The sequence below is a fragment of the Eleutherodactylus coqui genome, chromosome 5, assembly GCF_035609145.1.
Source record: "Eleutherodactylus coqui strain aEleCoq1 chromosome 5, aEleCoq1.hap1, whole genome shotgun sequence".
Taxonomy (NCBI): Eukaryota; Metazoa; Chordata; class Amphibia; order Anura; family Eleutherodactylidae; genus Eleutherodactylus; species Eleutherodactylus coqui.
Genome location: NC_089841.1, coordinates 59,977,517 through 60,002,098, shown reverse-complemented (window position 1 = coordinate 60,002,098; position 24,582 = coordinate 59,977,517). Strand labels below are relative to the sequence as shown.

At 43.3% G+C, this 24,582-nt stretch overlaps 1 protein-coding gene across 1 annotated transcript in view; it reads right to left on the bottom strand.

The window, feature by feature from the left end:
- Positions 1 to 24,582, bottom strand: part of LOXHD1 (lipoxygenase homology PLAT domains 1) — a 238,164-nt gene that overhangs the window by 155,885 nt on the left and 57,697 nt on the right. The window contains exons 9-12 of the mRNA XM_066602615.1: positions 16,092 to 16,172; positions 10,338 to 10,522; positions 9,495 to 9,593; positions 6,825 to 6,973 (exon numbers count right to left, since the gene is read on the bottom strand). Coding sequence (XP_066458712.1) covers positions 6,825 to 6,973; positions 9,495 to 9,593; positions 10,338 to 10,522; positions 16,092 to 16,172 — 514 coding nt within the window. The remainder of the gene's footprint in view (positions 1 to 6,824; positions 6,974 to 9,494; positions 9,594 to 10,337; positions 10,523 to 16,091; positions 16,173 to 24,582) is intronic.

Genomic DNA, 24,582 nt, shown 5'->3' with positions numbered 1-24,582 from the left:
GTCTGCGCATGCTGGTGGTGAGGCTGGTGGTGGTGGCTCCCCGGCTGATCTTGGCGCGACAAAGTTTGCACACCACTGTTCGTCGGTCGTCTGCACTCTCAGTGAAAAACTGCCAGACCTTTGAGCACCTCGGCCTCTGCAGGGTGGCATGGCGCGAGGGGGCGCTTTGGGAAACAGTTGGTGGATTATTCGGTCTGGCCCTGCCTCTACCCCTGGCCACCGCACTGTCTCTTCCAATCTGCCCTGCTGCTGCACTTGCCTCCCCCTCTGAAGACCTGTCCTCAGTAGGCGTAGCAAACCAGGTGGGGTCAGTCACCTCATCGTCCTGCTGCTCTTCCTCCGAATCCTCTGTGCGCTCCTCCCTCGGACTTACTCCAATTACTACTACCTGAGTGATAGACAACTGTGTCTCATCGTCATCGTCCTCCTCACCCACTGAAAGCTCTTGAGACAGTTGCCGGAAGTCCCCAGCCTCATCCCCCGGACCCCGGGAACTTTCCAAAGGTTGGGCATCGGTCACGACAAACTCCTCCAGTGGGAGAGGATTCGGAACCATTGCTGCCCATTCTGGGCAGGGGCCCGAGAACAGTTCCTGGGAGTCTGCCTGCTCCTCAGAATGTGTCATTGTAATGGAGTGAGGAGGCTGGGAGGAAGGAGGAGCAGCAGCCAGAGGATTCAGAGTTGCAGCAGTGGACGGCGCAGAATTCTGGGTGGTCGATAGATTGCTGGATGCACTTTCTGCCATCCACGACAGGACCTGCTCACACTGCTCATTTTCTAATAAAGGTCTACCGCGTAGACCCATTAATTGTGAGATGAATGTGGGGACGCCAGAAACGTGCCTCTCTCCTAATCCCGCAGCAGTCGGCTGCGATACACCTGGATCAGGAGCTCGGCCTGTGCCCACACCCTGACTTGGGCCTCCGCGTCCACGCCCACGTCCACGTCCTCTAGGCCTACCCCTACCCCTCAGCATGCTGTATTACCAGTAGTGCAGAAACAGAACGCTGTAATTAAATGTGCCGCTTATTGGCCTGCGGTTGGAGGCTGACTTACCTTACGGAGCGCACAGCAGATCCAGGAAACAATTTTGCGCAAGCCTGCTGTAACGCTTAGCTGCGTATTAATTAGGACTACTACTACCCCCAGCAGATAGATACTGTAGGCAGCGTATAATATTATGTATACTGTTTCCCTCTGGCGGGATGACGGCGCTGATGTAACAGAGACAGCAGATCCAGGAAACAATTTTGCGCCAGCCTGCTGTAACGCTTAGCTGCGTATTAATTAGGACTACTACCCTCAGCAGATAAATACTGTAGGCAGCGTACAATATTATGTATACTGTTTCCCTCTGGCGGGATGACGGCGCTGATGTAACAGAGACAGCAGATCCAGGAAACAATTTTGCGCAAGCCTGCTGTAACGCTTAGCTGCGTATTAATTAGGACTACTACCCCCAGCAGATAGATACTGTGGGCAGCGTATAATATTATGTATACTGTTTCCCTCTGGCGGGATGACGGCGCTGATGTAACAGAGACAGCAGATCCAGGAAACAATTTTGCGCAAGCCTGCTGTAACGCTTAGCTGCGTATTAATTAGGACTACTACCCCCAGCAGACACACAGTAAACTGAAGACAGTCACAGGCAGCCCAAATATAGTTTTTCCCCAAAATTTTTCGGAAAAAGCCCACTGCCTATATAGCCTGAATATCTCTTTCCCTGCCTCACCAGTACTGGCCCTATACTCTGTACAATGACTGCAGACTGAGGACGCAATGCTCTGCACGGCCGATATACAAAAAAAATTGTGCAACACTGCTAAAAGCAGCCTCAACAGTACTGCACACGGTCAGATGTGGCCCTAAGAAGGACCGTTGGGGTTCTTGAAGCCTGAAATCACTCCTAACGTTCTCCCTATAGCAGCTCCGGCACCAGCAGCACTTTCCCTGATCTCTGTCAGAATGCATCTGTGGCGAGCCGCGGGAGGGGCCGATTTATATACTCGGGTGACACCTGATCTCGCCAGCCACTCACTGCAGGGGGGTGGTATAGGGCTTGAACGTCACAGGGGGAAGTTGTAATGCCTTCCCTGTCTTTCTATTGGCCAGAAAAGCGTGCTAACGTCTCAGAGATGAAAGTGAAAGTAACTCGAACATCGCGTGGTGCTCGCCTCTAGTAACGAGCATCTCGAGCACGCTAATACTCGAACGATTATCAAGCTCGGACGAGTACGTTCGCTCATCTCTAGTTGTAACCATACCAGCCTGCACAAAAAATGTATTGCATCATTTATGCTGCATGATTAATGCTGTAAAAAAAAAAAAAATCTATGGTAGAATTGATGCGTTTTCTCTCCCTGTTATCATAAAAAAAATAATAAAAGTTTTACAATACAGTCTATGTACCCAAAAATGGCAACATCAAAAACTATAGTTCGCCACGCAAAAAAAAAGCTCTTATACAGTCACGTCGACGGAAAAGTAAAAAAGTTATGGCTTTTGAAAAATGGGGATAAAAATCAGCCAAAAATCGTTGCGTCCTTAAGCCCCAAATAGGCCATGTCCTTAAGGGGTTAAGAGGTCAAAATCTTGTGGTTTTGCTGCATCGAAAAAACGCAAGTTTTTCGCCAGGAAAGCGCTGCTTCAAAACCCGTGGCACTTAGCCGCAGGTTTTGGAGCAGCTTGGCCACATGCTATTCCGTTGCGGACGGCACTTCCATAGAGAGCTGCGCGGGCGCAACGGAAAACAAATAAGCATGCTGCGACCGGGGAATCCTACTTCTGTCAGCTTTGCCGCGAAGAATTGGCTGTCCCATGTGGACAAGATTTTTGACAAATCTCATCCACATGGCTGCTCAATCACGGAATAAGAGGCCACAGGCGTATTTGCCGCAACGAAATTCCGCACTGAATTTTTAGTGGCAAATCCGCCCTGTGTGAACCCAGCCTTAGGCCTCATGTCCACGGGAAAAATCAGGCCCGCTACGGATTCTTCATGGAGAATCCGTAGCGGGTCCCTCCTGCCCTGCGGACATGAGCGCTGAAAATAAGAATAAACTTACCCGCAGGGGTCCATTTGTGTCTTCTCTTCTTCGCGACCGCATCTTTTTTATTCGGCCAGCGGATGTGCTCGGCATGTCGGCGGCGTGCCGCGTGCATGCGCCGGGCACATCCGCCGGGCCGAGGAAAGAAGATCCGGCCGCGAAGAAGAGAAGATCTGCACGGTCCGCTGCGGGTAAGTTTATTCTTATTCTGAACGGCTTCCATAGGCTTCAATAGAAGCCTGAGGGAGCCGTCCCCGCGGGAGACCCGCACGAAAATGGAGCATGTCCATTTTTTTCATGCTCTATATTTTTTTGTATTCACTTTTATTGACCATCCGCGGGTATTTATCTACCCGCAGGTGGTCAATGCATCCCTATGGGATGCGGATCCGCATGCGGGAGAAGAGTTAAAATCCGCTGCGGATTTTAATTCTTCTTTTCCCCGTGGACATGAGGCCTTTGGGTGGTTTTACATCTGCATTGGAGATTCCAGTTTCTGTTCGCTTTCTGACGGAAAATAAAGCCCTGCATGCAGCGCTTTTTCTTATAGAATTTTGTGCCGGATCTGTGATGGAACTCCGACCAGAGATTCCAACGCCGATATGAAAGCACCCTGATGACTGAACTCTGTAACTGGAATTCTCAGCTCAGCCCCTTTGTTAAAGAGGCATCCTCGTATATTTTTTACCGTATAATCCCTTTAGAATTAATATTCCAATAACAATGTGTCTGCCAGAGGGGAATATTTCTTTAAATATACCTAAATCCCTATAGGCTTGTATCAGGGGCAAACTATTGCCTTGATCTTTATGCGCATATATGAATATTTGCCTTGTTAAGATTCAGTATATGTAGTACTAATTGTGATTGTTCTCAGTAAGAGTACTTTTGTAGATACCTATTAATGGTTACAAAAATACTACTCAGGGTTCTTCCTCAGGCATAATGAATAGTACTAATTACATTCATTCTCTATGTTTAACCTTTTCCAATCCACTGTCTGACATCTAAAGACATTCTGATTGAAGGCTGTACAGTTTCCGATGTCGGAAGACGTCCGGCAGGGTATTCTTACTGTATATTACTGGCCGCTCTGTTGTCAGAAGCCTCTCCAGCATGTCCTAAACTGCAGTACTGACTCTAGCCACCAGGTGGTGCCATTGTATAATGGCAGAAAAAGAAAAACCCCTAGGAAATCCTGAATCGAAAGTGTATTATAACATATCTGTAATACGGATATATACAGATGAAATTGCATCAGTATTTCATCTGCATTTGCTTCCATTGGTTTCACTTTTTTACAGGACAAATATGGGTCTGGTTTTGTTGCACAATAAAAAATAATACGAATGAATACTGAGGTGACCAGACATCCCAATTTAGGCGGGACAGTCCTGCTTTCGGGATGTCTGTCCTGCTTTTGTCTCACTTTTGGGACGCGGGGTTACCATGGAGATGATGACCAGCTGGGGTGTCGCAGCTCCCCGGTTGGTTATCACTCTGCGGCACTGCTGGGGGATGTTCACACTGACAGTAGTCTGTGCAACGGGGATCATCCTACCCTGACCTCTCCTCCATGGTTCCGCAGGAGGAGAGGAGAAGGGAGGAGGCATCTGGGTGCACACACTTCCGCTCACAGCAGTGCCCAGAAGAGGCCCCAGTAATAATATTGATGTGATAGAAAGACCGCTATTTCTTATATATAATTAGAAATTCTTATATTTCTAATGAGACCAGGGTTGTACCGCTGGATTGGCGCATTGCCAATATGGTTCCAATATACAAAAAGGGGTCAAGAAGAGAACCTGGTAACTACAGGCCAGTAAGTCTCACTTCAATAATTGGAAAAATATTCAAGGGGTTTCTGAGAGATGCCATCCTGGAATACCTCAAGAAAAATAACAGAATAACCCCTCATCAGCATGGGTTCATGAGAGGTCGATAATGTAAGACCTATTTGATCAGCTTCTACAATGAAGTAAGTTCCAGGCTGGACCAGGGAGAGTCTATTGATTTTGTACATCTAGATTTTCCAAAGCATTTGACACCATGCCGCATAAGAGGCTGATGCAGAAGACAAGCGGGGCCGCTGTTCTCCAGCTGTTCTCTGCTCGGAGCGCCCGGCTGGACCGCTGTGTTCTTCATACCCCAGCTGTTCACGGAGCGCTCAGTTGGTATACAGCTGTGCGCTCCGTGTAGAGTATGAAGAACAGAGCTGGAGCGCTGTGCTCTTTATATCCCGGCTGTGTTCAGGGAGCAGGATACAGCTGAAACAATAGTATCAGCTGTATCCCGCTGTGAATTCCGGATAAGGTTGATCGTTCTCTTTCAACACGCTGAAAGACAACAATCAGCGACTGCTTAATGCAAACTGCACGATGTCAGTGCAGTTAGACACAACGATTCTCACTGAAAAGACAGCTTTTGAGCGAATTTTGAGCGATAATCGTTGTGTATAAATGGGCCTTTAAAGATCGATATTTGCAGATGATGCAAGATTATACGAGACAATTAATACAAGGGAGGACAATGTACGGCTGCAAATAGACCTAGATAAACTGGGGGCTTGGGCAGAAAAATGGCAAATGAAGTTCAATGTTGATAAATGTAAGGTTATGCACATGGGCAGGAGAAACGGATGTCACCAATATACAATAAATGGGGTACTGCTAGGGAAAAGTGATATGGTAAAAGACATGGGGGTACTAGTGGACTGTAGACTAAACTGGAGTAACCAATGCCAGTCAGCTGCTGCAAAGGCTAATAAAGTTTTGGGGGGCATTAAAAGAGGTATAGGGGCGAGGGACGAGAACATTATCCTTCCACTATATAAGGCACTTGTCAGGCTTCACATGGAATACTGTGCACAGTTCTGGTCACCGGTGCTCAGGAAAGATGTTACAGTGCTGGAGGGAGTCCAAAGAAGGACAACTAAACGGAATGGGAGGACTGGAATACCCAGAGAGGCTACAAAATGTGGGATTTTTTACCCTGGAAAAAAGACAGTTAAGGGGCGACCAAATAACTATGTACAAATACATTAGGGGACGATACAAGGATCTCTCCCATGATCTGTTTATACCTAGGACTGCAACAGTAACAAGACGGCATCCGCTACATCTAGAAGAAAGCAGGTTTCATCACCAACATAGAACGGGGTTCTTTACTGTAAGAGCAGTGGAACTCTCTGCCTGAGGAAGTGGTGATGGCAAAATCAATAGAGGAATTTAAGTGGGGACTATATGTCTTTTTAGAGCGCTATGATATTATAGGATATAGACCTTAAATAGTCAGAAGTGCTGTTTATCCAGGCATATTCCAACAGCCGGACTTGGAGTCAGGATGGAACTTTCTCTGAAGAGTGTTGATCCAGGGATTATTCTGACTGCCATTATGGAGTCTGGAAGGATTTTTTTTCCCCAAAAATGGGGTAAATTGGCTTCTACCTCATTAGGTTTTTTTTGCCTTCCTCTGGATCAACATGGGGGGGTGGAAACAGATTGAACTGGATATGTGATGTGCCCCAATGCATGTTAAATCACCTTGTCTGTGTAAACAATGAATAGGATGGGGCATCAGTGGCACCATAGCCACATCAACATCATAGCCAACAAAGCAAGCCACAGTCATTGTGCTGATCGACCTAGGATTCGGACTCCCACCGATCAAACATTGGTGGGCTATCCTAATAATAAGCCAACAAAGTTTAAGTTGCAGAGAACTGTATAAAATAAGTAAAGTACAACAACTTCTAAGTCTTTCCCCTCTACAGACCTTTTCCAGGAACCATCCAGCAGATCCTCCTTTATTGTTGTGGCCAATTGTAATTTTCCTAAGTTTTCCTAAATTTGGCGCATCAATGGTGAATTTGTCCTCCGCTCCCTTTTCAAAGTTGTCTCTATCATTGTCCAATCTTCTCTCCCCTGACAGGATGGGATGGAATGAAGAAAAAATATCAGTACCAGAGCAAGTATATCACATATATCACCTCTTTTAATATTCCTCTTCATTACAAGAGCAGATATATAATTTTTCATCATGTTTGTATATGAGGGGAGATCTAACAAAATTATCAATAAATATGTAGAAAAAAAAACAAGTACTAAGTAAAAAAAATTAAGAAATTTTCAGTACAATAGTAGACACTGAGCTACTGAATATTAGTGCAACAGCACCACAACAAATAGGCCGGGCTCCCACGGGCACATGATTACTCTGTATTACGCAGGCTCTGTACGACCATGCGATATGCGGTAACTTGCAGGCAATCAACTACATTGCCTAACGCAGTTCTAATCACATTAGTTTGTCAGAATTGCGTAAACCGCCAGCACAAAAATAGAACGCAGCATGTTCTATTTTGCCATGTGTATACACAGGATTGAACCCATTGTTCTCTATGGGCATGTATATATGCTCACCCTTACGCAATTACATTGTATATGCGCTATCGCTTAGTGACAGCGCCGGAAATGTGAACAAAAAAAAAACAGGTGTGCTGCACATGACAGTGTGCATGAATACGTTGTCAAGCGCAGTACAATTTTGCCGCCGTATGTGGCAGTATGCAGCCGTATGAGCCCAGCGATACAGATAGAGCGTGGTACTGCTGCTCAATGTGAACTGAAGAATGCTCGATAGTTTAAAAATGTTATAGTCTTTAATTATAAATTTACGATTAGTCTACATAAAAAGATGAATTGCATCCTGTATTATACTGCAGAGCTGACCTCACTATTGTGCTGGTGGAGTCACTGTGTACATACATTACTTATCCTGTACTAATACTGAGTTACATCCTGTATTATACTCCAGAGCTGCACTCACTATTCTGCTGATGGAGTCACTTTGTGCATACATTACTTATCCCGTACTGACCCTGAGTTACATCCTGTATTATACTCCAGAGCTGCACTCACTATTCTGCTGGTGGAGTCACTGTGTACATACATTACTTATCCTGTACTGATCCTGAGTTACATCCTGTATTATACTCCAGAGCTGCACTCACTATTGTGCTGGTGGAGTCACTGTGTACATACATTACTTATCCTGTACTGACCCAGAGTTACATCCTGTATTATACTCCAGAGCTGCACTCACTATTCTGCTGATGGAGTCACTGTGTGCATACATTACTTATCCTGTACTGATCCTGAGTTACATCCTGTATTATATTCCAGAGCTGCACTCACTATTCTGCTGGTGGAGTCACTGTGTATATACATTACTTATCCTGTACTGATCCTGAGTTACATCCTGTATTATACTCCAGAGCTGCACTCACTATTGTGCTGGTGGAGTCACTGTGTACATACATTACTTATCCTGTACTAATACTGAGTTACATCCTGTATTATACTCCAGAGCTGCACTCACTATTCTGCTGATGGAGTCACTGTGTGCATACATTACTTATCCTGTACTGATCCTGAGTTACATCCTGTATTATATTCCAGAGCTGCACTCACTATTCTGCTGGTGGAGTCACTGTGTATATACATTACTTATCCTGTACTGATCCTGGGTTATATCCTCTATTATACTCAAGAGCTGTATTCAAAATTCTGCAGACTTTAGTACTGCATAGGGTTTGCTCAAGTTACTTGCATTTTGTTTTATGTATCTGCACACCAGGCCCTGTACAGTATACTTAGGCCGATCTCACACAAACGGGTTGGATTCCGCACGCGGGAGCCCACAGCGGAATCAACCCTGTGCGTCCGTGCGCACCTGAATTTATCTGTACTTCGATTGCTCCGGACGGTGCAGTGCAAATTTCTTTTCAAAGCATTTTTATCCCGCATCGTCGCTAGGTGCTGATGCGGATTCCGTGTCCTTTCCACAATATCAATTATGGAAGGGCCGCGTGTCAGACGGCTTGCATTGACTTCAATGTGAACGGACATGCAAATGTTCTATTTGCATGAATGTTTTTGGAATGCCGTAGATCGTTCGTCTGGGTAACGATCGCTGGTTCCGCAATTCAAACACGGTGGTGTGAGACCCCTGCATTACATTAGCTCAGCTAAGCTGTTAGGGGTGTATCTGGCAAGATACTTGCTGATTGTTTCCAATAATAGCAAACATAATTGTGAATGTAGCTCTGAAGTATAATGCAGGCTTCAGGATTGTGCAAGTCGGGTAATGTATTACATCTACCAACTGACTGTATTTTCCACACATATTATAGCTACAGCACAGTAGTTCACACTAAAGCTCTTTCCATCTGTTACAGTCCACCGTATACTCTACCACTTCCATCTAAGGGTGGAAGCAGCTCCCTCATTGTGACTACGAACGATCCAGAATGTATGGGACTGTACACAGATCTGGTCAGACTTCTATAGATACTGAATGAGTCAGATTGCCAACAGCCTGAACTTTGATACACTAATGCAATGTACCAACGAATAGTGTCAATAAAAGGATCATCTACTGTACCCGTGTCTCCGTTATCACCGAAGAGATTCAAGAACACATCGGCATCCGTTCCACTGCCGTTGGCGGAACCAGTAAACACACGAGCGATATATTTGTTGACTGTAGGGAAAACAGGAAAAAAAATGAAAAATGATATTTTTTCCATAAGCTAAATGTAATGTATTCGAATTAGTTACAAAATATTTATTTAATGGTCGTTTGTTTAAGACCCATTCTGAAAAGTATCTCCAGATTTTGAAACATCATAGTGGGGCCCCATAGCAAAACTCAGAATAGGCCCCGCCCCCACTTAGCCCTAACAGTGGCACTCCTTTTTTTTCTTAAAGGGGTTATCCAAAGATTGTCTTTTGTTACCTCCCCATGTCCCCCTTTTGTCATTACAGAAACTGCAGAAATAGGCCAATAGAAGCGCTTTGCAACCCTATTAAAAATGAATGGAGTGACACCCACACACGTCTCACTCAATCTCCTCTTTATTGTGAAAGCTGCAGTGAGCCTACAGTGAATTAAGAGAGGGGAACACAGGCCGCCTGTTCTCAGGATCGTGATGGTCTCTGGGTAGGTGATAAAGGTCTGTCTTGGGAAGACCCCTTTATCGTTAAAGGGCTCTGTAATTTTGTAACATAACTAAGTTTTACACACTGGTCTTAGATAAATGCAGAGTAAGGGATGGGACTTAATTTACATTAAAATGGGTGTTTATAGCATGTTAGTGGCATTACTAAGCAGAAAGAGGTGGGACTTCTAAATGTCGCATAATTTGGGACAAAAATGTTAGAAAGAATGGAAAAGGATGTAGAAAGTTAAGAGAAATATGATGATTTAGTAGACCAGCGCACTTACTTTTAGGCACGTCCATGGGGTTGAGGCTTCCTAGCAGATCTCTGACATACAACCCATCACCATCTTCTTTGCTCAGCCAGTTGTTACATGGGAAGTAGAAGCGCAGATGAGGCCTGTTCATGTCGGTGACAATGACACGATCGAGGTACCAGCCTGCATTCAACCCTGTGTTATCGTGCTCAATTCTAGAAAATAATATGACAGCTTTCAGGGAGGGTTTGATCACATGGATTAAACATTATTATAAATATGGTACTGGTAAGAATCACGATGTAAAGGAAAAGTACTAATAATGAAATAGTAGTGGAGTTGGTGAGACTATTATGGGGTCACATATTTTGTATGAAGCTTATGCAGCATTAAAATACATTTTTCCCTGTTTAAATGAGGCATGTGCATCTGAATGAATCATGAGGAGACCATTCAATCAATTAGGGTGGGCAATAAAAGTAGAGTGGATCATAAAGGGAATTTGGAATTTCAATGAATAAGATGAAGATTTTGTTTCCTATTGGCATGGCCCTTGCTTCCACAATAATCTGCTACATTTATAGTGGTGTTTTAATGTCAATTATTAAGTATTAATTCCAAGAAAAGCAAGGCTTGGCATATGAACAAACATGATTTATTGGCGTTACTCATGGGCGGGGCTTAGATCTGCAGTGCTCCACGGGGGACAGTCCTATATGCTTTGAGTACTATTCTGCTTCATTTCAGAACTGTGAAGGTTCATCCTTATTTCCTTATAAGATTGATTTGTGATTCTAATTAAGTCTAATGCCACTTACACTGAATGGTAATTTTATTAGAGACCCTCATCTAGTAGTGCGTTGTACTTCCTTTGGACTTCAGAACTACAGCATCATGATGGTGGAGATTGCAACAGGTGCTGAAATCGTTCTGCAAGAATATTGGCTCATGTGGACAGGAAGCTTCTTGTAGTTAGCACAAATTAGATGGAGGTGCTGACATGTTCTGATCATCTGACAGGAAGGGGTCATCAATTCATGCTGCTTGTGCCAAATTCTGCATTGTCCAACAGAAATCTGGATTCGTCTGACCAGGGGATGTCTTTCCATTGCACAGTGATCCAATTTTTGTGTTCTTATGCCCACTGGAGTCTTGACTTTCTGTTTCTCTTAGACATTCTGCTGTTATAGCTCATCTATTCTAAGGAACAACCAGTGGTTTATTTAGATAAATTAGTTGGAGCATCAGTATTTTATTTGGCACAGTTTGCTTGACTGAGCAGCGTCTGCTCATCACAACTATTCCTGACATCCTCCACTGACCATTTTCAGTGATAAGTTGTTTCCGTCCACTTGACCCTCTTTCGTTGGATGTTTTTCTCAATCGCACTATTCTCGGTATACTTTCCACAACACTGCATGAGAAAACTCTACAAGACTGGCAGTGAAATCCGATAGTCTAGCACCGATGACCAGGCCTCATTGGAAGTCGTTCAGATCCCTGATTTTCCCATCTAATGAGGATACACACTAAAAATGATCCACTGAAAACTTGTCACATTTCATGTTGCACTCCAGGGTCACGACTCTAAATTCCATGCAGGGAAGCTCCAATCAGGAAAGGGTCGAGGGCTCTAATAAAGTGGTCATTTAGTGTATGTGGTATATTTTGCCACATCTATAGTCTTGTTACCGTCATAGTCCTGAGTATAACCAGTTCATGAGATTTATTGTCCCCTAATATATTTATACATAGTTGTTTGATCACCCCTTAGCCGTCTTTTTTCCAGGGTAAATAATCCCAATTTTGATAGCCTCTCTGGGTATTCCAGTCCTTTCATTCAGTTTATTAATTTAGTTGCCCTTCTTTGAACCCAACCCCCCCAGCACTGTAACATCTTTCCTGAGCACCGGTGACTAGAACTATACACAGTATTCCACGTGAGGCCTAACAAGTGCCTTATATAGTGGGAGAACAATGTTCTCGTCCCTCGCCCCTATACCTCTTTTAATGCACCAAAAGACTTTATTTTCCTTTGCTGCAGCTGACTGTCATTGATTGTTCCAGTTAGATCTACAGTCAACTAGTACCCCCAGATCCTTTTCCATATCACCTTTCTTTAGCAGTACCCCATTTAGTGTGTATTGGTAACATTTGTTTGTCATGCCCATGTGCATGACCTTACATTTATCAATGTTGAACTTCATCTGTCATTTTTCTACCCAAGCCCCCAGTTTATCTACATTGTCTTCCATTGTATTAATTATCTTGTATAATTTTGTATAGTCTCCAAATATTGATATTTTACTGTGCACCCCCTCTATCAGGTCGTTGATAAATATATTTAACAGAATGGGGCCTACTACTGAACCCTGTGGCACCCCACTGGCAATAGTGGCCCAATCAGAGTACGAACCATTTATTAGCACCCTCTGCTTTCTATCTCCAAGCCAGTTCTTTACCCAAATACAGTGATGCCTTGGGTTAAAAGTGCCTCAGCTTACAAGCTTTTTGACTTGAGAGCAGGCTCTCTCCCGAATTTTAGCTCTGATTTAAGAGCAAAAATTTGGGTTACAAGCCTTGCTCTCATTGGGGCCGCAGCTGCTGCCAGTGGCCCCATTGAAAACAATGGCCTGCTGGCAACCCCTGCAGTGATTTTCGGGGAAGGGCTTTAAATCTAAGCCCTTTCCTGAAAATCTTCCCTAGCTGTAGTAAAAAATATATACTCACCTGTCCGCTGCTGTCGGGGCTCAGGCGTGTCTATCCGCTGCTTGTTGTCCCTGCATTTTTAATCCCTGTCTGATGAAAAGGTGCCAGACACACCTGAGCCCCGGCAGACAGGTGAGTATATATATATTTTTTTTTTACTACAGCTAGGGATGATTTTCAGGGAAGGGCTTTTATTTGAAGCGCTTCCCTCAAAATCACTGCGGGGTGCCAGCATCCTATTGCTTTCAATGGGGCAATGCCATCCCCATTGAAATCAGTGGGTGAGCTTTGCGATCCGGAACAGATTAATAGCTTTTCTAATAAATTCAATGGGGAAAATTGATTTGATTTACAAGTGTTTTGCGTTAAGAGCTCCGTCACGGAACAAATTAAACTCTTAACCCAAGGCACCACTGTATATTGAACAGAATGGGGCCCAGTACTGAACCTGTGGCTCCCCACTAGCAAGAGTGGTCCAATCAAAGTACAAACCATTTATTACCACCCTCTGCTTTTTATCTCTGAGCCAGTTCTTTACCCAACTACACACATTTTAACCCCGACAGAGCTGTCTCATTTTATATATCCTCCTATTACACGGCACAGTGCTTTAGAAAAATCCAGATATACGAGATCAATAGATTCTCCCAGTTCCAGCCTAAAATGTACTTAATTGTAGAAGCTGATTAAATTGGTCTGACATGATCGGCCCCTCATGAACCTGTGCTGATGAGAAGTTATAGCATTGTTTTCCTTGAGCCAGAGGCGTAACTTAAAGCTCCTGGGCCCCAATGCAGAACCCGGAACGGGGCCCCCGACTATAATGCTTTATTCATAGTACTGGGCTTCCTATATGGAGAAGAGAGGCCTTATGGGCCCCCCAAGGCACCTGGGCCCGGGTGCAACTGCATCCCCTGCATCCTCTATAGTTACGCCCCTGCCTTGAGCTATTCCAGGGTGGCATCTCTCAGAAACCCTTTAAATATTTTTTGAATTATTGAAGTGAGACTTACCGGCCTGTAGTTACCAAGCTCTCTTCTTGACCCCCTTTTGTATATTGGAACTACATTGGCAATACGCCAATCCAGTGGTACAACTATGGTCTCGATAGTGTTCTTAAATATAAGAAATAGCAGTCTAGCTATCTAGTCACTTAGTTCCCATCTGGACCCAGTTATTTGTTGATTTTAATCTTTTTTAACCGACTCTGCACTTCCTCCTGCGTTAGGCAGGTGATATTTAGCGGGGAGTTCATTTAATCCCCCTGCATCTCATGTGGCATTTCTTTTTCTTTCGTGAATACACTTGAGAAAAAACTATTTAATAGATTTGCTTTCCCCCATCATCTTCTATGGTTTCTCCTGCATTATTTGTTAAAGGGCCAGTGCCTTCAGTATAAATCCTTTTACCGTTTATATAATTGAAAAATAATTTAGGGTTATTTTTGCCCCCCTTGGTAATCAGTCTCTTTGCCTCCCCCTTGGCAGTTTTGATCTTTTCCTTACATAATTTGTCTTCACTACATTCTCTTTTTAGCAATTTAAACGCTTTCTTTTTTCGCTTATAGTGAACCCCTTGTCTTGTTGAGCCACATTGGTTTCCTTCTACTAGGGAGTAGTTATTTTATTTTTGAAGGGTATCAACTGCTCACCTGAGGTAATTAGCATGTTTTTAAATTTCACCCATTTGTCACCTATACTGTTATTTTTGAAGACATTTTCCCATTTAATGCTGCCAAGAGTAATTCTGAGCTGATCAAATTTTGCTTTACTAAAGTTTAGTTTCTTTGTCGCTCCCTGATAAGGCTTCCTATTAAATGACAGCTGGAAATTAATTATATTGTGGTCACTATTTCCCAAGTGTCCCTCAACCTGCACCCCCATGATTCTGTCTGGTTTGTTAGTTAATAATAAGTCCAGGGTGGCCCTCCCTCTATTTGGTTCCTGCACAAGTTGGGTAAGGTAGTCATCTTTAATTGTTCTCAAGAACCTATTGTCCTTGTGAGATTCGGAGGTTTTGTCTTTCCATATTATATCCAGATAATTAAAGTCTCCAATAATAATTACTTCATTGTGGTTTGACACCTTTTCTATTTATTTTAGTAATAAGTTTTCAGTTTTTTTCTGTTACTTTTGGTGGCCTATAGAAAACTCCTATCAGGATTTTGTTAGTTTTCTTTGCCTGTATTTCTACCTACAGAGATTCCACGTGTTCATCTCCTGCCCCTACATCCTCCCGTAGCCTCCGCATTAAGTAGGATTTAACATACAGACATACCCCTCCCCCTTTCTGATTTCCACAGTCTCTTCTGAAGAGGTTGTAACCCTGTAAATTCACTGCCCAATCGCACTTATCATCAAGGCATGTTTCCGGTATTCCTACTATATCATAATTTTCTTCTATCAAGTAGTAAGATGAACTCCAAAATAGAAACTAGAGGACATCTTGTAAAAAAGAGGCCTCAACAGAAAAACAGAAGTTATAGCTGTCAGAAAATGGTGAGAGAAAATTACATTTTTTTCAAAAGATATTTAATTTTATAAAAGCAAAAAAAGAACTACATAAACTTGCTATCATTCAAATAGTACTGACCTATAGAATAAAGGTATCATGTGATTTTTGTCACAGTGTGTACGCCATGAAAGCAACACCCACACCCACCTAACATTGCTTTTCTTTTCCAATTCCCTTCACTTAGAAATTTTTAAGTTTTTCAGTTCATTATATGGCACATTAAATAATATCATTCAAAAATACAATTTGTACTGCAAAAAACAAGCACTCAGACCGCTACGTCCATGGAAAAATAAGAGTTATAATTTTTTTTAAACTGGGGAGGAAAATCCAAAAATGAAAATGTAAAAATAGGGACAATGTCATTAAGGGGTTAATAATGTGTTTTTTGGTTGTTGTTTTTTTTACCCCTTATCAATAATCACCTGTACCAAATATTTCCAAAGAAGATTTGCATAAATTAAACTTATTATTCCTCTGGAAACTAAACAGGTTTATGCCGCCATCTACAGCTTGTTAGCAGGTACAGCACATGCACAACTCCCCTTTGAAAGCTCCTACCTTATTTTTTTAATTGGTCCGACATTATTGGTTTTTACCCGGAACACGTCTGTTTTCGTTCTCTCAAAAGCTGTTCTGCTCCTATAACATACATACATTCATCAGTAATACACCACAAAACTACCGTAGGCACAAAAACAAAGCAAAAGTCATCGAAACAAATGGGAAAACATTCTTTGGCGTTGAATCCAGTAGTTAGGTGCATGCCACCAGAGAGGAGGAAAACCGGACAGTATGTAGGTTAGGATCTTTGGAAGAAATGTCATTATAGTCATGGAGGCCATACTGATCGGTAATTTATATACATCGCTTCCAAATGTGTTTCTTGTGCATGAAACACCTATAAAAAGTGCAAAGTCAATGAGAATTCCAGGACGGATAAAGCCCCAGAATCCTCTTTGTCAGAGCAGAAGAAGTTTATTACCTTATATACATGGGGCGTGTAGATAAAATCCGGTGCAGAGGAATATATGCTGAAAAGTTCTATAAGTCATAGCAGCCAGTCAGCTAATTGAAATTCATTGTTCACTGTACTAGAAAAAATGGCGGCTTAAAGGTTTTGTCCATAATGGTAAATCCAAAGTGCTTGTGTGATGGACACTCATATACTCCATGAGCATTAGGGTGGAGATGGGAAAAGCTAGCCTAATGCCACGGCCACTGGTGGCTGTGATCCTGTGAACGGCCAGATTAGCTGCTCTACACTGCTTCCATAACTCTCATGAAAGTGAATGGAAGTTGTGGAAACAGAGTAGCACAGTGAGCTTAGCAGTTACCATAATACTATTCCCTTGTGGCCGTTGAGGTGGGACGGAATGGGGTTGGGGGATAGAAGTGGTACCTACATCTATCAGACATTTAGGGCATATCTTGTGCATTAAAAGGGTTGTCTGTCCTCTTTTCCACTGATGACCTATCTAGTAGTTGATGGATGGTGGTCCACCGCTCCGGGATCCACATCCATCAGCTGATCATCCAGCTCGATGTCCAGTGCATCAGTGAAAAAGAGGGCAGAAAACCCTTTTAATCTAAAAGCAACATGGAGTTGGAAGATGAACATTTACACTATCCTACCAACAGTATTTGGATAGCCCTATCAGTAGAATGGATCGTGTCTTACTAGCATGTCTTGTGTCCTAAACCATGCTACATATGATGCGGACTCTTTAAGATGTCAGCCGTACTTTATAGCGGGAACTACACTCTATTGGAGATACGGGTTACGTCACGAAGTGCATTGCATCAGCATGTCTACAATGGTGCAAGGAACGTCTTCATTGGACAGTTGAGTAATGCAAGAACATTCTGTGGAGTGACGAATCACACTACTCCATCTTCACATTACATACAACGGAGGTTCTGTTATGGTCTGGGGATATTTTACATGGCATGGTCTCGCTCCACTAGTTGTAGTGACAAGAACCATGAACACGGAGGTGTCCCTGACATTCTAGACATTTATGTGCTGCCGACTACGGGACAATACTCCGGAATGGTCAGCCATACTTCCAACAAGACAACGCACCTTATCACACATCCAACGCTGTTTTATGTTGGTTTGAGGATATGGATGTTCCACGATTGGAATGGCTGCATAGAGTCCGGCCTGAACCCTACTGAACACAAAGTGGAACGTTGGGTCAGGAAATATGAGAACTTTCCAGACATCTGCAGGATCAATGTAGGAAAATACCAGCTGAAGTGGATCAGGCGTAAGTGGAAGGTATGCCACGTAGAGTATCTGATGTCATTAGGGTCTAGGAGCCTCACTAAGTATTAAGATCTGGTAATAAATACTACTTTTGATTCTTGCTCAGGTATCCAAATACTTTTGATAGGATAGTGTACTTTAAAGGGGTATTCCCATCTAAGACTTTCATAGCATTTCCACAAAATATGCAAAAAAAAGTCTGATAGATGCAGGGTTGCCCCTGGGACCTGCACTTATCTCTAGTTCCACCTCCACTACCCAGCCTGTAGCTGGGGATGGTTGGATTTAGGGATATACCTGAAGCACTGCACTAGGCTGTTTCAGTAACTCAGAAGTGAGCAGTAGTTACATAAACTGCCTAACACAGTGAGCTACACAGTTTCCACAGCTCCCAAGTTATGATGTTTCCTCCATGACTCCCAATGAATTACAAGAGATACTTATCCAATAAGGTCCAGTACTAGGAAGATCAGAGATTGCACAGATAATTCTTATATGCTAAACCCAAACTGCAGGATCTTCCAATGGTGGGATGCCTTGCAACCAATTACTCTTAGCAGGGAAGTGGGTGCAATATAACAAAAAGTGAGGACTGATCATGGATGATACTCTTATGCCGCTGTGAATATGGACTCTGTATCTCACAGTATAGAGGCAGCAAGAACAAAGACAGTCTGGAGGGTCAACTGGTCACGTTTCTACTATCAGTGACAACATGGCTATTTCAGGCGGCACTAGCTGCTACAGACCACAGCACTCTGTACTCTGCACCCAATTTTCATACAATTACCCCATGGAGCTGTATAGGAGTACTGCGGTATTTTTTTTTCTTTCAAGGCTGTGGACAACTTTGGGGGCATTTATTTTACATATCTGCATGTATTTTGTTCTGAAAAACATTTTTGCAACAGGGTTTTATTAAAAATTTTACAGTTTGTCTTCTGCAGTTTCTACATATCACTGTCTATGGAAACTGCAGAAAGCCATTCACTGTCAAATCTGTCTTTGAGCTTTTCTGATCGTTTGGTCTCAGGCTCCTCTATCTCTTCTCCTATTGAACCTCTAAGCTGATTTATGATCAGATCAAAAATTATTTTTAGTTCTGGTCAAAAATCAGCTGATAAGTTTGTTCAGGAGAGGAAATGGGCTGGAAACTGCGCAGCAGACAAGCTCACAGGTGGACTTGCTGGTGAACAGCATTCTGCAGCATGCAGTGATATGTAAAAGTTGCAGAAGATAAAAATGGTGAAAATTTTTAATAAAACCTTATTACAAAAATGATTTTTAGCTGAAAATCCATGCATTTAAGTAAAAAATGCCCTCAAAAGGTGGCCGCTGCCTTTAAATAACCGTCTGTTCACTCTGATAAAGAAGCATGTAAGGGTTAAATAACGTTCTTATATCATGGCGAATGGAGGCATAGAAAATGAATGTTGTAATCTATTATTAACTGCAGAGTATCAGGTAAATATCTGGGCTGCATAGCTGACTCTTGAGGAACAGTTTGGGATTTCACCAACTCTTGTCTGCATGTGCCTCTGATTTGTAGTAATATGTATAGTAAGTAGCTGGATTGTGGGGTTTAGAATGGGGTTCGAATCATCCTGTGGTCCATCCGACACTATTCTACACGCAATATAGAAGGGAGACAAATGGAACCCTTGTAAAACATGGCTACTCTTAGCTACATGCGGCCCATGCAGTCACACAGCGCACCAGTCACCTGCTTGTTAAGGGGAGTATCAGGCGGATGTAGACTGGGGGCAATTGTCCCGCTTAGGTCTACCTGGCCAGATGATCTTTTTTCTATTTGGCAGTATCTATTGGAGCTAGATGAATCATCCTCCTCCAGGCTCTGTCTCCTTGCCTCTGATTGTTCCAAGGTGCCACTGTCAGCCCATTGGTGCTCCCACAGCACAATTGCTTAGTTCTACTACTGTATTTATGTTATAAACTTGGTTGCGGTGCTATATTTATGTACTGAGCTTGGTTCTAGTGCTGTATTGCATTATCAGTTTGGTTCTAGTGCTGCATTTATGTTATGAGCCAGTTTTTGGAGCTGAATTTATATTATGAGCTTGGTTCTAGTGCCGTATTTATGTACCGAGCTTACTTCTGGTAGAATATATTCATTAACCAAACTGTTCTCCTGCAATACAATCGCTTAGTTCTGCTACTTTGTTACAAGCTTGGTTCTGGTGCTGTATTTATGTTATGAGTTTGGTTGTGATGCTATATTTATGTACTTAGCCTGGTTCTGGGACTGTATTTATGTTATGAGTGTGGTTCTAGTGCTGTATTTATGCACTGAGCGTGCTTCTGGTAGATTATTTAATCATCGAGCTGTTCTGGTGTGGGTTTGTTGCTGTCTTTCTACTTTCTGCACAAGCAGAGTATAGGCAGACTGCCTATCAATGCAATATATATATATATATATATATATAATTGTTTTCATATTACAAGGGGGTGCCAAAAAAAACATTCTGCAGTGAGTGCTATCTAACATAAGGCTGCACTGCTAGCTAATACTGTATACACTAGGCCCATACTTGTGTCAAAGACTGAGACTACTTCGTACCTTAAAGACTGGCAATCTTTTGTGAAAGACTGAAACTAATTTCCACAAAGGTTGGCGAGTTGTAGCAAGGTGCTTATAAATAAAGGTGATCATTATTAGTGCTGCAGAGCAAGTCAGCACGACTAGAGTGTTCGCCTTTGTGTCGCGAGGTTCCTAAACTGTGTAACGTGTTCAAGTAAATGTACCTCTGATTCAGCTGCCGATTAAAGTTGTTGACTACTAGATTCCGTTCTCTGTCTCTTATTGCACCTGCACATTGAGGTCCCCTCAACCTGGTCCCACAGTTATACTAATTGCACCAGGATATAAGTAAAAAAAAAAATTCCCGCAGTACTCAATACTCTGAACCAGTCAACAGCAAATACAGTATCAGCAATTTTTCCTAGAGGACACAATAAAAAAAATCATTTGCCTTAGTAATTTTGCCAAAAGAATGGAAATGGTAACATTTATTATAGTTTTAAAGACTTAGAGGAACTTGACAGAAAGAGTTAAAAATGCCCTTTGGTGTACAAGAAACTTCCTGGTAGTTCAGTGTTCTCATAGGGACACATTACAGATCCTAATCATCATCCTCTTAAAGGGGTTGTCCAGATATAAACTATTAATAGCAAAGCTTACGGACAGGTCATCAATAGCAAATTGGTGGGGTCTGATGCCCAGGACTACCACCGATAAACTTTTTGTGGGGCTAGTGTTTGCCAGGAACAGAGCTTGCAAAGAGCTGATCAGTGGGGATCCCAGGTGGCAGATTTCTGCCGATCTACTATTGATGGCCTATCCTAAAGGCTCTATCATCAATAGTGTACAACTGGACAACCCCTTTAAATACTCAAATAAGCCTGCAGAATGACAGTTGTGTTTATATTGTATATTTAGACAATGATATGGATGGCGGTTCGAATCCCCACACACAAAACCGTCTGTCAGAAGAATTGGCCTTCTTGCATTGTGATTGGCTGCTGTACTAAAAGTTCAGAAGAAGGCTGGACATAAGTGAGGCATCAGGTGTCTTGAGCCTCGGTGATCAGTACAATCTAAATTTGACTTGTTATGGCAGAATTATTAAAGGCAATGTTTTTTAAATACATGATAATTAAATACATATATTTTAACTTTTTGTTTCTACACTTAGACACTTGCTTTGCGGCTGGCGCTCACACAGTGAGGCGGAGGACGGCTTGTTGCCTGTCCTCCAGCACCGGCTGCAAAGTTAGATGACACATTACTTGTAATATACAGTAAGGCTATAAAGTAAATTGTCATGTATTTGACTACCAGGGCAACCAACAAACTGCCCCTGACAGGAGAGCTTGTGGCGGGGTAAAGAGTTCTCCACCTAAAGAGAAAATCTGATTAATAGGGCACGAGAATGTGAGGTTTGTGTGCCGTGCAGCCCCATAGAGCTCTCTGTCGCCAGCACAGTCCTAGTCCTGGTCATAGTAATCCGATGTTCCCAAGGACCTCCGACTGCACGGCCTGGTAGAGGACGAGGTGGGGTACGTGTAGGAACTGGGCACCAGGCCTCCAGGCTGCACTCTTAGGCCCTCTTCACACAAGCGTATTTGTGGGATGAACAATGGGGTTTTATTGCACGCACATCGGCATGTTTTATTGTACTTTTTTGAGTCTGCAAGTCATTGTACATTTGCGCATCCCTGTTGACTTCTGCGTTCTGTTGGGTTTTTTTCGTGACCAAAATGCCAGGAGAAATACGGGCATGTGAACGAACCCAGCAAAATCAATGGGTTCTATTCTTTGCGTATTGTGCACGCCAATACGCCCCTGTGAATAGAGCCAATGGCTAGATTCTCATGGATGTATTTGCGTGCGTATTTGCAAGCGCAAAATTTACTGATTTCAATGGGTTCATTCACATGCACATATTTTCCTGTTCATCTTGGTAGCGCTAAAAGATGAGCGATGAAGCTCATCGCTCACAGTGCAGTTTAAACAGCCGCCATTCCATAGCGAATGGCGCCTGTGTTATGTGAATGGAGAGGGGCGGACGAGCAAGAGGAGAGAAATCTCCTGCACTGCCTCGCCCCCCTGCTGGCCGCTCCATGTGAGAGCCAGCTGTGCTAGGAGCACGGGAGCGCAGACACAGGGACGAGTGTCGGGTATCGTTTGCCCGACACTCGTCCAATGTAAATGGGCCTTTAGTTAGGCAACTTGTCACTAGCAAAGGTCAGTCTCAATTATGCATATGTGATGTAAATGAATGCTGTGCTGACAAGAGAGATGCTGGAGAGCAGCGTGGCAGCAGTCATGCCATGGCAGTCTCCATCAAAAGCTGTGATATAAATGAGATTTTTCTTAAACCTTGGTGGAGAACCCCTTTAAGCCCCAGAATACTGCTGTAAATCCAGTCCTCTAAATGGCTACAGTACATGGTAGTCTGAGCATCTTCCTGTGCAAAAGAAACAATGATTAGCAGCATGCTTATATCAAGTCAATGTATACTCTGAAAATACATGGATTTTCTTTCTTTTTTTTTGCTATGCAAAAATAAATCTGATTGCAGCCTTTTTCTGAGCTGAAGAACTCCTTCAGTGAACCTTGTAGTTTTCGCAAGACCAAGTCATAGAATCATAGAGTTGGAAGGGACCTCCAGAGTAATCTGGTCCAACACCCTGCTCAGTGCAGGATCACTAAATCATCCCAGACAGATGTCTGTCCAGCCTTTGTTTGAACACTTTCTTTGAAGGTGAACTCGCCACCTCCTGTGGTAACCTGTTCCACTCATTGATCCCCCTCACTGTCTAATATCTAATCTGTGTCCCCTACCTTTCAGTTTCATTCCATTGCTTCTAGTCTATCCTTGTACAAATGAGAATAGGGCTGATCCCTCTGCACTGTGACAACCCTTCAGATATTTGTAGACCGCTATTAGGTCTCCTCTCAGCCTTCTTTTTTGCAAGCTAAACATTTCCAGATGCTTTAATCATTCCTCATAAGACATGATTTGGAAACTGCTCACCATCCTGGTAGCTCTTCCCTGAACTTGCTCCAGTTTGTCTATGTTTTTTTTAAATTGGGGTTGCCCAGAACTGGACACAGTATTCCAGATGAGGTCTGACTAAGGGTGGATTCACACGAACGTATATCGGCTCGGTTTTCACGCCGAGCCGATATACGTCATCCTCATCTGCAGGAGGGGGGAGGATGGAAGAGCCAGGAGCAGGAACTGTGTTCCCGCCCCCTCTCTGCCCCCTCTCCACCCCTCTGCACTATTTGCAATGAAAGGGGGCAGGACGGGGGTGGGGCTAAATTCCGAGAATTAGCCCTGCCCTCATCCCGCCTCTCCCCATTGCAAATAGTGCAGAGGGGCTGAGAGGAGGCAGAGAGGGGGCGGGAGCTCAGAGCACTGCTCCTGGCTCTTCCAGCCTCCCCCCCCTGCAGAGAGAGATGACGTATATCGGCTCGGCGTGAAAACCGAGCTGATATACGTTTGTGTGAATCCACCCTAAGGAAGAGTAGAGGGGGATAATGACCTCACGTGATCTAGACTCTATGCTTCTCTTAATACATGCCAGAATTGTGTTTGCCTCTTTGGCTGCTGCATCACATTGTTGACTCATGTTCAGTCTGCAGTCTATTAGTATACCAAAGTCTTATTCACATGTTAGGCTGTGTGAAAAACTGCGCAGCTGTGAATGAAGCTATTGAAAACAATGGTTTCTATACACTGTATATTATATGTGCAAAAAATGTGCATAATGCACAGCGCATTTACGCCCATGTAAATGAACCCTAAGGCTGAGTTGTAATTATAACTTCAGCAAGGCCATTTTCATATCAGCGTTATGGTTTCGGTTTTTATTTTCTGTTATTGGAGCAGAAAAATGGAATCCCCTGTCCAGACGGGTGCATCTTATGATGGAATAGAACAGGGTCAAACTGACCCCATTAACATCTGTCATTTTCTGGGATGAAATACTGCTGAATGCATTGCTATTTCGTCTTGGACTTTAATGGTTATCTGTGATGGAGGCTCTGAACCTAATCTTCGACGCAGATGTGAGCAAGACTTTAGCATCTCTGTTCACATATGAATACACTTCTATAAACAGATTTAAAAACAGATGGCAATCTGAAACAATCGTTTCCGGTTTTTGTTGGATCGAGGGAGTAGTGCCTTATTCGAGTACCTGCCCGCTCATCTCTAAAGATTCGGCTGCCAGCAGGGGGCGGGGAGCGGC